Here is a 16,601-nt window from a genome sequence, read left to right as displayed (position 1 = left end):
CATTTCTTATACTACTAGATACTAGAAGAAGCGGCGCAAGAAACTCTCCCAGCATTCTTTTTTTGCGCTCTTTTCAATAAAAATATACAATACTGTACAGTCATTTCTATCGCTATAAAATAATCACAATCTAGTCCCAGACTGTCCGATCATTTAGATATTCAGCAGAATTTCTGTGTTACAGGAAGCAAGGATGCATTCGCAAGGAGTTACAAATCTCAGTAGTAAGTCATTTATATTGCTTTGATATAGAATAGAATAAAAATTTATTGATAACAAACCACCACCAGCCAATTATTAAATTACAAACCAGAATGAGTAGTAAATTCTTAGAACTTACTAATAAAACCAATTATATAATACAACATACACATACATACACACACTCACGCCTTGTTCCCGTCGGGGTAGGCAGAGACAGTAAAATGCCATTTGCTTTTATCATTACAGACCTCACGCGCTTCCTCTACATTCATTACTCTTTTCATACATGCTCGCCGGTTGCGGGTACTTCGGACCTCTCCTTTTCTCGAAACGTCCCCAATTTGGTCCACGAATGTTCTACGAGGTCTCCCGCCACCGACTTGCCCACACACACTTGCCTTATATATTTGATGCGTCATTCTTTCTTCACTCATTCGCTCCACGTGTCCAAACCATTTTAGCATTCCTTTTTCAGTCCTTGTCACAACATCCTCTTTCAAACCACAGCGCCCTCGTATTACTGCATTCGTATACCGTATATAATACAATTTATAACTAAAAACAAAAAAGTAGGTACTGTGCGGCAGTGAATGTCACCAAATGAAGCTAACTCAGAAATAAGTTACGCTGGCGTAGCGCCAATGTATCACTGGTTTTCAGTAGCCCCAACATTACTGACTTCTGGAGTAGCAGCGATTAGTATTTTTTTTTAATTATAGCTGTGGATATAATTAAATAGAAATTAAAATCAGGAAATAAAGGCAGTATAGATATATTTTATTTATTTTAACTTTAAAAAAAAACAAAGAAAATGAACGTATAAAAAATCTAAATGTAAATATACGAATTAGACCAAAGAAAAAATTTAAGAAGTGGTTAGATGGCACCTTTGACAAGGAACACCGCAAACCTAGTTAGGTCATATGTTTTGTTACAAATAAAAATGCATTAATTTTTTATGACGTTATGTAATCTTCGAAAAATTTATATGTATTTATTTATGCTTAATTTATGTCTCAGCACTAAACAAAAAAAAAATCTATTCGCAATTACTATCTTTGGCTTTAGGGCTATAGGTATTACACCGGGACACCATGATGGCGCAACCAGTTAGCCACCGTGGTGTCTGTAAGCTACCAAACTAGACACCAGAGTCAGGCAACCATACTTAGACGGTATCCAAAAAGCACCTCGAAGAGATATCACTACTGCTGAATCTAAGTAGGAAAAGAAAGTTTAAGAAAAAAAAGATCCAATGGTGCGTCATCCTAATTAATCCTTAGCATTTCATTTTTAAATCTCTATCGGAATAATCAGATGAGGAATTATTCTAAATTAATAGTCTACTTTGAATTTCGATAATAGACCTTTCTGAATGGAAATTATCCATTGTATGCAATTAACAAACGCAATTAAAAAAAAAACAGTGCACACGTGTTGGACGCAATGAGGTGGGAACGTCACTAACGGTCGGACTGGCGGCAGAGAAAGTGAGACACCATACAGCTCTATAGTAAATAGTGGTGGCATGACCAGTGGGAGGCTCCTAGATTATGGGTACCACAACGGCGCCTATTTCTGCCGTGAAGGACACCTTAGCTAGTGAAATTACTGGGCAAATGAGACTTAACATCTTATGTCTCAAGGTGACGAGCGCAATTGTTGTGCCGCTCAGAATTTTTGGGTTTTTCAAGAATCCTGAGCGGCACTGCATTGTATTGTGATGGGTAGGCCGTATCAATATCCATCGGCTGAACATCCTGCTCGTCTGATCCCTTATTTTCAAAAAAAAAATACCTTCTGTGCTCGTGTCCGTCTGGTTGCGCATCCAAACGACACCAGATGAGTAACTATAGAACTTTATACATTTTCTTGGTAGCGGCGACTGGTTGCGTCACATGGGTGTCTCGGTGAAAGATAGTACTTAAATCACTAAATGGAACACTTATTTATGTTCTTCTTCTAGTGCCACTTCTAGTGCTATCGGACGTTGGCAATTATTAAGGCTAACTGGAGTTTGTTCACCGCTCCCCTAAACAGTAATTTAAATATTTATTATTCAAACAAAACAAATCTTATAACTATATTTACAATACTACGACTACATAAAATTAAAACTATCATTACGTGGAATCGTACCAAGAATACTGGCAGCATTACCGCGTTGGATAGCAAGGCTGATCCGTTGACCGAAATAGCTGCCAGCGCTTGGGTTTCCAGTAGCCTTATTGAGGCGCGAAGATAGTAATTTGATACTCATATTGAACCACTGGCGAAAGTTCTTAAGCCGGGATGTTCGTCTATGGCCAATTTTTCGTTTGCCTTTTATCTTTCCTTGTACACTTATGTATCTATACTCTATACTTATGCATTAGTTTAAGAACTTTTGTGAGGAGAAATAATCGAATATATATTATTAAAATCTGTGTGGCTACTGGGCTGTGAATTATTGAACTTTTTGCGGCATGTCGTTTGGAGCAGGCGATGTCATCTAAAACTGACCATAATTTGTTGTCCAAGAGGTTTCGATCTGGGATAGTTAAGTCTACGGCTTTTATAAGTTCGGAAACTTTTAGTTGGAAGTCTTCCTAAGTACAAGGTACATTATATAGATATTGCTAAGATATTTCACAATACGATTTAAGACAGTCTCTTGATACGGTTTGTGTTGAAGTCTTCACTCCTTTTTCACAAAAATGAATGTGACTCCTTAATTAGACACGCCCCCAACCCAATACAAGTAATAGAACAGTAGTGTAACTCTGTGGTCTTCTTGTTATTAAGGTATACCTACTACTGGGCGGAGCGCTAGGGTTGGTACATACAAAAAGATTGACGACGCGGACGGCGTGGCGCAGATATTTTTTTATGAAAATAAGGGACGAGACGAGCAGAACGTTCAGCTGATGGTAATTGATACGTCCTGTCCATTACGATGCAGTGCCGCTCAGGATTCTTGAACATCCCCAATAATTCTGAGCGGCACTACAACTGCGCTCGTCTCCACCTTGAGACATTTTCTTGATATTATAATTATTATTTTATTGACATAAGATTTTAAGTCTCATTTGCCCAGTAAAAAGGAGTCTACCACTGGTTATTATTAAGCTTATTTAACAGGTTAGTGACCAGTCTCGGTGGCTTACGGCGTGGCACTCTATAGTTTAGTTTCCCCAAGATTGCTTAGCGGCAACTTAGCTCTAGTGTGAAATTAAAGTACTGTTCTTAAAATTCTTTTATCAGTGAAATGATATGTGTGTACTTTTCACTCGGGTATCTGGATATCAACCATTTTTATCGAAGCACGCTTTCTTTAACTGTAGAGATTGACATGAGACACTTTCTGTGTATAGACGATAGCACCAAGCTCAGGTCATTTTTCATGATACGCGAAAGAGTAACCAGGAATCTTCATTGATCGTGAAAAAAATGTTTGTTTCCTTATACAATAAAGGTGGATTCTGGCTTTAACAGATAATTCCTAGCTTTTGAAGTATCTTGAAAAACGTACTTACGGCGTCATACCAACTTTGTGCAAGGCAATCACTACAATTCTGTTTTCTTTATTATCCCATCCCATTTTTGTGATTTAATATTAACCTCGATCCATAATCAAAGTTTCTCAGTTCTAACATAACACTACTTTGTAAGTTCTTCAAACTCGTTCCAATTTTGATTTCAATAAAAAAACTTGAATTTTTTACGTTGTAACAATTTTTATGGCCAAATTAGTTACATAACCGATATTGGCGAGGTTTTAGACAAAAACTGTAGAAGGAACCTGAAAATCAATAAATACCAACCTCACCATCTGCATCGTCTAAAGTATTTTGGTTTAGAAGGGATTGTCTTCCGTGGTATTTCCGGATCGATTTGTACTATACTATTCCAACTCATACTATGATAAATATAATCGTGGTACCCACACTCTCTAAGATGCAATAATCATTTTTAATAATATTAAACCATAAATCTTAATTTTAGGTTTTGATCCGGATCTGCAAGTAATCGAAACCCCAATTGAAACAATTACGCTTGTAAATGATTCTGACAATGACAGCAGTGATGATTTACTTGCAAAAGATGAAACTCTACCGAAGGAATTGTTGGCTTCTAATACAGACAGAGTTTGTGACATAAAAATCAAAGAGGAGCCAATATTGATTGATGATGACTTGGATGCACAGATAGATAGTGAGAACGATACCCAGATAGTGTCAAATAATGTTGAAATATCTAATTCTAAGGAAAATACAGACACAATTCTGAGCAATAATGTTTCAGAAGAAATTGAAAATTCTATTGAATCTCCAGCCGAATTAGTTAATGATGAAGATGCCGTACATGATCAGTATGATAAAGAAGACAATATATCTAATGTTGATTTAACTTTACCAATCATAACAAGTGTTACAAGTAATGCCATTACTGATGATGATGTACAACCGGAAGCAAATGATTGCGTGGGACCTAAATTATTTAATAAAATTAATCCATTAGTGACAGAAAATCAAAGTGTAATACATAATATTAGCAATCGCGATATAATTGATGATGTTATTGATAAGACATTAGGAGAAAAAGCATCCATAGTAAATTTAAAACATTCTAAAATTACTGATATCATTGAAGATACTGTAATTAGTAGATCAGTAGAACACACAACAATGCCAAATAAATTGCCAGTTAACAATATCACACTTGATGATATCGATAGCTTATTACAGCAAAAACAAAAGGAGATTGATTTAAAGAACTCTTTACAGAAAAAAATTGATCAATCTAAAGTTTATATAGATACCCTTTTTAGGGATACAGAGAAGACGTTAAGTAACGAGAGCGCATTGAATGATTTCGAGAAAATACCGAGTGATATACAATTTGTTGATGACGGAATAATTCTGGAAGACGATGGTATTGAATTCACTAATGAGGAAAATTTTGATAAAAAGACAGGTAAGATTTAAAACTGCTCAAATGCGAGTCAGACAAACAATGTAATTATATACATAATGTACATGATATTTTTAGTAGTGTATTTATTTATAATTTTTTTTGTAAAAGAAACATTTTCTTTAAATTGCACGTCGGCCATTTTGGATTTCGCCATCCATTCCATCTTGATTTTTATTATTATATTGGCAACAGCACTACATACCATGTCAAAATTTAAGCTATCTTACTGTTGTAGTTTATTTCATTATTTTTTTTAATTATTACTTAATTATTAATACAAATTTGTAATGATGTTTTTTGTTATTTTAGAATATCCCGTTAAAAAAGAAGACATTGATGACGACGAGGACGAAAATAAGGAAACGCCGAAAATTGACCTAAAACTATTGCTTACTCCAACTGTTTACACAAAAAAGTTGGATCATATGGATGTCTTTAAATTTATAAAGTTTAGTGAAGTACGTGATAAACGAGTTATTGAATGTGCTTGTATTGAGAGCAAACCTTTTAATAAGAATGCCGTAAAGTATGAAGAAATATCACCAACAGAAAATGATCGACAACAATTTTATGACGACACTGGCAGCTCAAGTGATGACGACACTGGCAGCTTAAGTGATGATGCCATGGTAATATCGCAATTGTCAAAACATCAGGTCGATATATGTAGTTGGTTGTTGAAAAAACCGCGAGTCAGTAGTTACAATCCGATCCAGCTGTGCAAAAACCCAGACTTTAATACTCGTTTGAAAAGATTGTCCGCTGGTTTTCTAAGCTACGAATTAAATCGAAAATATTTAATGGAGTGTAAGCCGATGACAATAGATCTTCATAGAGAGTTTGAACCAATGCTTTTTAACAATACATTGTATTTGAAAGGAACTGAAAAAATGGAAATAAGTAATTCAATACTAAATAGAGCAGTTGATGTTCCATTAAACTCAACTGCTACATACGTAACAGAGAAACCTAAACCAAAATGTTTTAAGAAATTAAAGTCTGAAGACTTGCAACAGGAGCTTCAAGACATAGTACGTTTGGAAGAGACTTCAATATGCTCCGACAACATTTCAAAAGCCATAATAACGCAAATTTCTAAAGATATAACAACGCCAATTACAGAAGAAACAATATCTGCTGATATTGTAACAGAAGCTACAGGCCGTAATAAAGTTATCCATTTACCAGACATTACTGAGATACGTCGCGTTAATCAGAATCTACTCACTGCTGAAGTTTCACCAATTCAAGGCTCAAATTTAGCCCCAGTTAGATTAACTCCTCAAATAGTAGATAAATTACAAAATTATAACTGTACTGCAAGAAACCACCAAACTGATGATAATATAAACACACTAAAGCTTACAAGATGTACCAGTACAGTAACGGATACTTCAAATTTAGCCGCAAAAGTTACTGACAGCCCAATCTCTCAAATTGCACAAAATGATAAACAGAATAGTAGAATACAAAAAGAGAAAAAAAAAGAACCAAAAAAATCTTTTATACCCTGGATTAAAAAAGCATGGACTATCACATCACATCAGGACGAAAGTCTGTTGGCTAATGACACTGTTGATAGAATACTCTCAATATTTACTGGTGAAAATTTATGTAAACAAAAGAAGAAACAACCTGCGATACACGTTACACCTATCGTTGATGTAGAACCTTATAATACCAGCTCTACAATTAAAATGGCGAAAGGCCACACGCAAAATGCCGCGGCAGAAAAACATCAAATGAATCAAAAACCTGTGCCAAGAAAAAGAAGGGCGCGAAACAAAGCGAATGAAAAGAATTCCAAAATAACCATTAAGCGAAGCAGGAATATTGTCAACTCAAATGATTTAGTTAATTTAACAAAAACTGATACTGCGACAGTGGAATCTAACGAGGAGGATAATAGAGTACCAGCCCAAGTCGATTCCTCCTCACAAACAGATAAAAATATGAATAAGTCATTTGAAGAGAATGAAAGCGCTGTTAGAAACATCACGAAACCTAATTGTTGCTGGGCGAATTCTAAATTGCTGAAAATTGAACCACTGGAAAAACATAAGTGTCCAAAGCCGATATGTAATTGTTGTTGTAGGCAACTGTTAATTGACAAAACACTCAGAAGGTCCAGTACATGTCCAGAGACCATAGAATTATCCGATAGTGAGGACACTTTACCAGCGGTCCAAAAACAAAGTAATAATCTGTTAAATAATACGCCAGAAAAAGTAATTAGTACTACTAATGGCGTGAATGGACCAGACTCCATGAAAGATAAAGAAAACTCTGTAGCACAATCCACTTCTCTAGAACCGGACATTGTTGGAAATTCTCAGGAAAATATTAAATACAAATTTAAAATTAACTATGCAGGAAACATTCTGAACCAGAGTACGAATAAAGGTGACAGTGTAGTGAAAAAAAATATAAAATCCATTCCCACGCACATACAAAATACTAATACTCCTTTACATATCACTAATACTCCTTCACATACCACTAATACCCCTTTATATACCACTAATACCCCTTTCCATACCACTAATACCCCTTTCCATACCACTAATACCCCTTTATATACCACTAATACCCATTTTCATACCACTAATACTCCTTTACATAGCACTAAAAAATTTCATGTTGAACGACAGAATGTTGTTAATGGAACGTCACCAATATATATTGGGAAAAATCAAATTTTACTTAGCAACATCAAGTACAGGAAAGATATTCCAGAAGTATTTCAAGAACCAAATCCTTCGCAGATTTCGCCAAACATTTCGCAGATAGATTTACCAAGTGGAGTTCATTTTGTTTTATTACCCAATAATGAATTAGCTCTGTCTATTGAGGCGGGAGTAGAGTTAAATACTGAACAATTAACTAATGTTCAGTCCGTAGTTTCTGCGGTACAAGGTTCATTACAACTGCTGCCTAAGGCAGACGGTTCTCCTATTGACATACCTAACTTACCTACAGATAATAGTCATACTATTGAATCAAATAATGAAGAACAAACATCATATGTAATGAATACGGAAGACTCATCAAAAACTACCAATGCTAGTAACGACGAAACTGTTGCCATAACGAGAAGTGAGTGTCCACCTATTCCAAGTACAGAAAACAGCTTTACAAGTGATGTCATTGAAGCTAGCAACGATCAAATTACAGGAGATAAAGATACTACCCCAAAGTGTAGTAATCTGTCTAATAATTTAGATAAAGTCGCAATAGATAGTTCAAAAGAGGAAGAAGCTCTACCGGATACAAACCGCAAGACATTGTTATCGGATTTAATGGAAATGTCCGGTATAAGTGAAGATGATGCTACAGTGTCTAATAACAATGAAGTGACACAATTAGAAATACCAACCCAAAGGTGGGCAGCTGAAGTTCAAGGTAATAACATGGTTATTACGCCCTTAGGCGAATATGAGTCCTCGCCTAATACGATCACAGACGACTCTCAAATATCGCTAGCCCCAACAGCCCTCGCAGCGTTATCTAGTCGACCCGATCTACATATAATTACCACATTCGAGGAACTAAAATATGCATCAGAAAATAACGGAATGTTCTTTAAAATGAATGTATTTAATGGCAATATGGTGCGTATTAATATTTGTGTACACAAGAAGCAGAAATCAATATTAAGAAAAGCAGGCCCATCGGTTGGGGTCAAGGAATGTATAGATCTAACTGAAGACGTGGAAAGTAGACCCCCGAGTCCGAAAGTTCCTTTGAGAGTATTCAGTAAAGAAAATAAACAAAAAGTTCACAGAGCAAAACCTTTAAAACTGTTTAGGTCGATACATCCGTCGAATTTACAAAACAATTGTAAAAGCGTTGTACTCAACCAACAATTACAGTATAACACACGTAAAGTAAACTCAAAAAATGTATATAAAATAGTATATCGCATAAAAAGTAAACAAAACAAAAAAGGTGATGATACTACAATAAATAATGATACAACTGAACGTATTATAGATACAGACATAATTGAATTGGACGAAGATGTGGATGATGCAGCGGAGACGTCTAATGAAAAAAGTGACAGCTTTGATGATTCAGACGATGAACCTCTCGTAATGATCGCAAAACGTAGAAAGCTAGATGTATCACAACATAAAGAAAATTCAAATAGTGAGACATATGCACCAGCATTATTAGAAATGCCCACAGAATTGTTTTTAGAACCCCAACATGAACATGAAGCTAATACTGAACAAGATGGCGAAGAGGATTGTATTTTAGGTTTTTAATTAATTGTTAACGTAAGAAAAATATCTGGTATATGTGAGTCTGACTCGTTGCTTTGATGCAACCTTATCAACCAACAAAAAAGTCTTAATACTGTGCTGTGGTTTGTTCCACTATAAAATATTGTGATGGCTACATCTTAGTACTTTTATATATTTTCCATTTAATGGATTTTGACTTATACTGTACCTATTTGAGAATTAATTATGTATTTGCATAAACGAAGTATTGTCATACAACTACAAAAAATACTGTAGAAATTAACAATAACTTAAAATAAAAATACTATTTGCATGTTTTCACATAATTTATTTTTTAAGTTAATTCTTTATATCTGTGATAATATGTAGGCTATGTTTTTTATATTTTATTAAAATCATCACCTAGATTCTTGTACATAAGTACCTACACAAGTAGTAAGACACTGACTGATATATTGACTTTGGCCGTATTATTTTTTCAATAGATTTAACAGTTTTAAATTTGTCGTGTGACATTTAACTGTTAAAGGTAGGGAATCTGCGAAAATGTAAATTTACGGCCTTACTTTAAATAAACTTGGCATGAGAATAAACCCAGGAATATACAAAATGTTGACTATATCGCTGTCAACACTGTCAGTACAATGATAATTCTGAAGTATTCCGAATGTTAAGCAGCCATGCAAATAAACGCGGAAACGTTATACGTCCGAATAAACCAATCATGTGCAAAATGTCTATTTGTAAACATTTTGCATATTCTTGGTTTATTTTCATGTATAAATTTATGCCAATTGTATTTGTAAGACCGTTAAAGTTTTTCGTAATTAAATTTATCACATTGTTGATGTGTCAAATTATATGTTTAAGTGATATCAAATGTAAATTTTATACAGTTTTGTACAAAAATATGATAATAATTATCTTCTATAATTAACCGCCGTTCCCAATATTCAGTCTATCTCCGGTTGTGGCCTACTTGAGAACAACATCGTAACTATCGTTGAGTTTTATGTCCCAATAAACTTATCGACGGTAACTCATCTTATCCGTACACGCTGTCTGTCAATGGGACGACGTTTAGCTTAGTAGCGATAGAAGTATGTAGGGAAATTGCAATTCACGCGTCCCAATATAAGGCGATAAGAATGACTTATCGGGTATATTGGGACAGCTTCAGATTATTGACAGCTAATTACTGACTGTAGAAGGTAGTAATTTATATCTATCTGTAGATAGTATATTGGGAACGGCCGTAAGTTTAAACCGCTAATGATTATATTATTATGTCCAGCGTGTTTCATAGATAATAGAAATAAACTGTGTTATCTAGTTTTTTGTACATACCAAATGTTTTGTTTTTACAGTATAACAATTGTGGATGATTGTAAAAAAAATAGTAATAGTAATATTTCTCTAGGCAACATGGTTTTATATAAATCATATATGAACTTCTTTTATTAAATCCCTTTATAACCACAATACGATAGTATTTTAGCAAAAATCTATACTAATATTATAAAGCTGCAGTGTTTGTTTGTTTGTTTGAACGCGCTAATCTCTGGTACTACTGGTCCGATTTGAATGATTCTTTCAGTGTTGGGTAGTCCATTTATCGAGGAAGGCTACAGGCTATGTTTTTTTTCAAAATTAGGGATCCATAATAAAATTGCTATTTTGTAACACAAGGTGTAAAATCAAAAACCTATTTTTGCGTGCGCTGCAAAAACTATTGACAATAGAACAAAATGATGTACAGGCTATAATATAGGCAATATTTTATTACTTATAAAACTACCGCGTGAATTATACTTTATATGGCAAAACAACGTTTGCCGGGTCAGCTAGTATGGAATAAGCGATGACATTTGATCGCGTATGTATGGGACATATCGAACCACTCACTGGGCGCGTCATACGTGAATCATAAAATTCATTGAACTTCATTCATTGAAATCATTGAACATCATCATCAACCAGAAGACGTCCACTGCTGGACAAAGCCCCCCTGCCCCAAGTTTCCTGCGCTGCACTCATCCAATGTATTGCTCCGATCTTGACCAGATCTTCGGCCCATCTTGTGTGGGGCCTACCAAGACTGCGTCTTCCGGTACGTGGTCGCCATACGAGGACTTACTGCCCCAACGGCCATCTGTCCGTCTAGCTATGTGCCCTGACCACTGTCGCAATCATTTGGGCTATGTCGGTGACTGTGGTTCTCCTACGGATCTCCTCATTTCTGATTCGATCTCGCAGGGAAATTTCGAGCATAGCCCTCTCCACCTCGCTCTCTGAGTGACCATGAGCTTGCTCATCAGGCGATCAGATAGTGTAGGAGACAGGTGTTTTAAGGTAAAAAACGGTTTATCTCGATTTCCGGCAAAACTGCAAGTCCTATGGAAAAAAGTTAGAAAATTTACCTTAAATATCGAACCCTTATTTTCAATCGAAATATCAGCTTTTTTCTGTTCGTTAAAATCTCTACTTTCTAATGGTAAAATTTTGGAAAATTTAAGCCCATCAAAAGGCGTTTCATAGAGAACTCATACATGTTATTTCGTAGCAGTAATAATATGGATTACAATTAATCAATAATAATGAAAAAAAATATGATAGAATAACACCAAATTATTATCCTTTTTACATTTATAAATAGATTTGATTTTCACATAAATTTTGAGATTATGTCAAAAAAACGTAAAAACAAAAGTTGTACATCTTTTTATTACCGACAACTTTGCCATTTGACTTATTTCTATAGGACTTGCAGTTTTGCACGAAATCGAATTAAATTTAAAAAATTTTACCCTTAATCACCCCCCTTTTCCACTTCCCGACCTCAGATCGCCCGTAATTTATTTTTCCTTTCATTTTTGTTATATTCTCTTCTATTTCCAATGGGTTTCATCCTACTATTATTATTTTTTTGTTTAAAAAATTATCGACACTGGTCTAAAAAGTAAAATTCCTGGGATGGAAAGTTTCTAAAAAATGAGAAAATCTTTTTTATATTATTTTCATTTTGCAATATGAAACATTGCAAGACCACTTTTGGTCAATCTCCTTTATGATTCACCCCCACTCCACGACCGGCTGTAATGCGGCATGAGATAGATGTACGAAAAAGTTTTAGGCAGTGTATTAAAAGATACACTTTAATAATATCAATGCATGCAATTTTAATTTAGGTAAGTACATTTGCTTCCCTAAAATCCATGGAACCCCACCATTTCACCACCGCCGAATTCCACCTGCGCACGACACGCCACAAATTAGGATATCATCCCCACAATCTGGATGTGTGGCGATCCTCGACAGTGCGGTTTTCAAGGAACTTTCTTCAGCGTACAACAAAGCTGTGGAATATGCTTCCTTGTGTGGTGCTTCCGGGACGATACCTTCAAAAAAGCGCGTTCACTTCTAACTGGCCGGCAACGCTCCTGTGATTCATCCTGTGCTGCAAGAGAATGTGTGCGGCGGTGATCACTTAACACTCTAGTGTCAAATAAATTTAGATCAACAATTAAAGTAGATTCTAGAGAACCAATGTTATTTTATTATAAAATTCTTTAAATACTTAGAATAAACTAATCCTTATAATGTAGTTAGGTAAAAAAGATTCAGTAAAATTATCTTACTTTATCGCATTAAATTTTCATACCCTAATGGTCGTGCCATTGGGTACTAGACATGACCGTACACACATTACAACGTAATACTAATTGTACTATTATATTCTTTGGTAATACATAGGTGTTCACCCAGGTAAATTTTTATAAAGCCCAAAAAATAAAAAACTCCCTGCATGCATTGAAAATTAAATCATTTTAACCTTCATGAAGTCGCGTATTAATCAAAGGCCTTGACCTACAACACATTGTCAGTATTACCAGTTCTTTAAATAGTTGTTGTCGTCCGTCCGTGAAACGGAGAATAATAAACTTAATAACAAAACAATAATTACTTGTACAAGGAATGGTCAGTTCTAAAATTAACTTTAAGTGCACGTCGTAGTCAGTTGTATGACGTAATATATAATGATACCGAGGACAGGCGACCCGCCTGACTGGTTGACAAGCGAATTATGATAACTAAAAGGGAATAAGGCCCCGTTTCCACCTGCAAGTAAACTCGCGGAAGTCTTGCAATATTGTTTATATGTCGTACTAATTCCTGCAATTTATTTCTGCAATAAATGTCTTGCGAGAAGCTCGCGGATCATACTATCGTAACTTATCGCGGAGGTGTTTACACACGAGAGCTTACGAGTGCCGCTATAGAAACTATCGCAATTTATTCTATTCTATATTGTGAAATTATGCCGTCAACACGCGTAACAGCTGCATTAACAATTTTGTTGTTGGATAAGAAAAAAAGATCAATTTGGTTTCGAGAATGGATCTCTCGGAGACGTGAAGCTGGCGCTTACCATAATAAATTACATGAAATACATCTGGAAGATGGTCATCAATATTTTAATTTTATTCGTATGACCGCAGCGCAGTTGATTAAGAAGCTTTGTAAAAGTTAGTGACGTTATAAATACAAGCCACAAGAGTCAAGACACACTTTTCAGAGATTCGATATCACCGAAGGAACGACTCGTTTTGACGCTGCGATTTTTCGGATTTCATTCTCAGTTGTAAGAATTCTTTTAGGGTGGAATTAAGCACAGAGCTTTTTTTAATTTGGTTTTTATAATCCGCATACTGGTTGTCCCACAAACAAGGATTGCACTCATAAAATGCTATTAACTTTATAGTTTCTCCACGAGACCATTCAACTTTGTCGTTAACTCATAATTTTCAATTTTAACAAAAACACAAGCCGTGCGGGCAATATTTGCTGCGAGATATACGAAACTAAACCAATAAGCAGCGAGATTAGAGATCTGTCGCTGCAGACATGTTTACACATGCTTTCGCAATTACTCGCAAGAAGCGCTTGACAAACTGTCGCAACAGCACTTGCAACGGCGTTTACACTTGCAAGCTGCTGTCAGACAGACTGTCGGACATTTCTCGCAGAAGTTGTCTTGCAGTTGGAAACACGGCCTAAAACTATGCTAGAAAGAAACAGACACAGTCCATCTCACCCACACTCATTGTAACAGGCAACTCTGCCACAAGCCGTGAAATATTAAAAAAACACCATTTTGTTTTTGAATGCCGACGCAATTGTTGCTCCGTAGTTCTTCAAAGACAAAATAATATGTTTTCAGTGTTTTTAGAGATTTAATACAAATTTCAGTATTGCCAAAAGTGTCAGTGTGCATGTGATAACATCTGGTTAATTCTACGTGTGTGCTGGGTAAATATATTCGTATGAATAAATTTTATGAAAATTTATTATTATATTGCGGAAATCCATAATCATCCTAATGTTAATACGGCTAAGATTCATCTTCAATCAATCCGACACGTGTTTCGCCTCTACACGAGGCATCCTCAGGAGATGTTGACACGCCAAATTCTGGCATGAGAAGTCTGAAGACGAAACACGTGTCGAATTGGTTGAAGACGAAAGATAGCGGAATTTACACTCAAGAAGGCTCACAACATTTGAATAATTATTATTATATTGTTTTATTAGTTTCCGTAATTTTTTATTAACGCCTTTGGACACAAGCCCTTTTACGAAATACACGAAATAAGTTAGTGTAGGTAACTTTCAGCAAAATTAAAAAAAAAATATTACAATTCTAAACATTTACAGTTTTCAGCAGTTTTTTTACCAGATAATTGGGGTATATTAAATAGTTCCTATTCTCATGTTGATTACCACTCCACATTTTTTCAATCCAGTTGGCGGAAGATTCCTACCAGGGTCCAGGATAGTCGTAAATAGTTTAATAATGAATAACCCGTTAGGCTTAGATCATTTATACGTCTAGATAGACTATGACAGCTGTGAAAAAGAATATATACTTTAGAACTAACCTCTCAATCGCGAGTGTAAAACGTGGCTTGTCACGCACACTAATATTCCTGGCCCGTTGTTAACAGCAAGAGACTCTATCTAGACGTATAAACTATTTAAGTAGTAATTTTAATTTAATCTTTTTTAATTTTCATCAATTAAGTAGTGTTTTGTTATTCTTATCCTCTTCAGCATGTGTATGCTTTCCCTTTTCTATTACTATAATGAAATAATCTTATTTGACATAATTATTTGCCAGATGGAAGTATGTTATATTTATTATCAATCTTCTATCTATCTTTATATATATCTTTATATATATAATTCTTGTGTGCGTGTGTATGTCACTGAACTCCTCCTAGACGGCTGGACCGATTCTAATGAAACTTTCTGTGTGTATTCAGGTGGATTCGAGAATGGTTTAGATTCACAATTGAACTACCTCCTAAACGGCTGGACCTATTTTGATGATATTTTTGTGTGTTCCTGTGAATTTGAGATTGGTGTGTGTCTTCAGGTGGATTCGAAAATGGTTTAGATTCACAATTAAACTACCTCCTAAACGGCTGGACTGATTTTGATGACTTTTTTGTTTGTTTCAGTGAATTTGAGATTGGTTTAGATTCTCAATTCCGCCCATATAATATAATTCTCCTGCTCATGTGTATGTTAGTGAACTGCTCCTAACGGCTGGACCGATTTTTCTAGTTTAAATGTTTTAAATTGTACAGGACAACGTCTGTTGGGTCCACTAGTATCTTTATATATATAATTCTTGTGTGCGTGTGTATGTCACTGAACTCTTCCTAGACGGCTGGACCGATTCTAATGAAACTTTCTGTGTGTATTCAGGTGGATTCGAGAATGGTTTAGATTCACAATTGAACTACCTCCTAAACGGCTGGACCGATTTTTCAAATTTAAAACATGTTTACAGGACAACGTCTGACGGGTCCACTAGTCTATATATATAAAAATGAATTGCTCTTCGTTAGTCTCGCTAAAACTCGAGAACGGCTGGACCGATTTGGCAAATTTAGGTCTGGAATTATTTGTGGAAGTCCAGAGAAGGTTTAAAAGGTGAATAAATAGGAAAATGCTGCTAAATTAGATAAAAACAACAAATTTGTTTTTCCTTTGATGTGTCCATACAAAATTTCTATGAGAGAATTTATTGACGCACGGTTTGACAGTTCTGCTGTGAAACAATTTCATTACGACAGCAGTGTGCATATTTTACGAAGTAATTTTTGATGTTATGATATATTATTGACA

General features: G+C 35.2%; 1 protein-coding gene across 2 annotated transcripts in view; it reads left to right on the top strand.

Moving 5' to 3' along the window:
• Nucleotides 1-10,852, top strand: part of LOC126970959 (uncharacterized) — a 42,432-nt gene extending 31,580 nt beyond the window's left edge. For both annotated transcript variants that reach the window (XM_050817102.1, XM_050817103.1), the window contains exons 7-9: nt 185-224; nt 4,189-5,160; nt 5,470-10,852. In XM_050817102.1, coding sequence (XP_050673059.1) covers nt 185-224; nt 4,189-5,160; nt 5,470-9,428 — 4,971 coding nt within the window. In that variant the 3' untranslated portion in view covers nt 9,429-10,852. The remainder of the gene's footprint in view (nt 1-184; nt 225-4,188; nt 5,161-5,469) is intronic.
• The last annotated feature ends 5,749 nt before the right edge of the window (nt 10,853-16,601 follow it).

The sequence above is a fragment of the Leptidea sinapis genome, chromosome 22, assembly GCF_905404315.1.
Source record: "Leptidea sinapis chromosome 22, ilLepSina1.1, whole genome shotgun sequence".
Taxonomy (NCBI): Eukaryota; Metazoa; Arthropoda; class Insecta; order Lepidoptera; family Pieridae; genus Leptidea; species Leptidea sinapis.
Note: the sequence above shows the minus strand (reverse complement) of the source record. Positions and strands in the feature narration are given on the sequence as shown.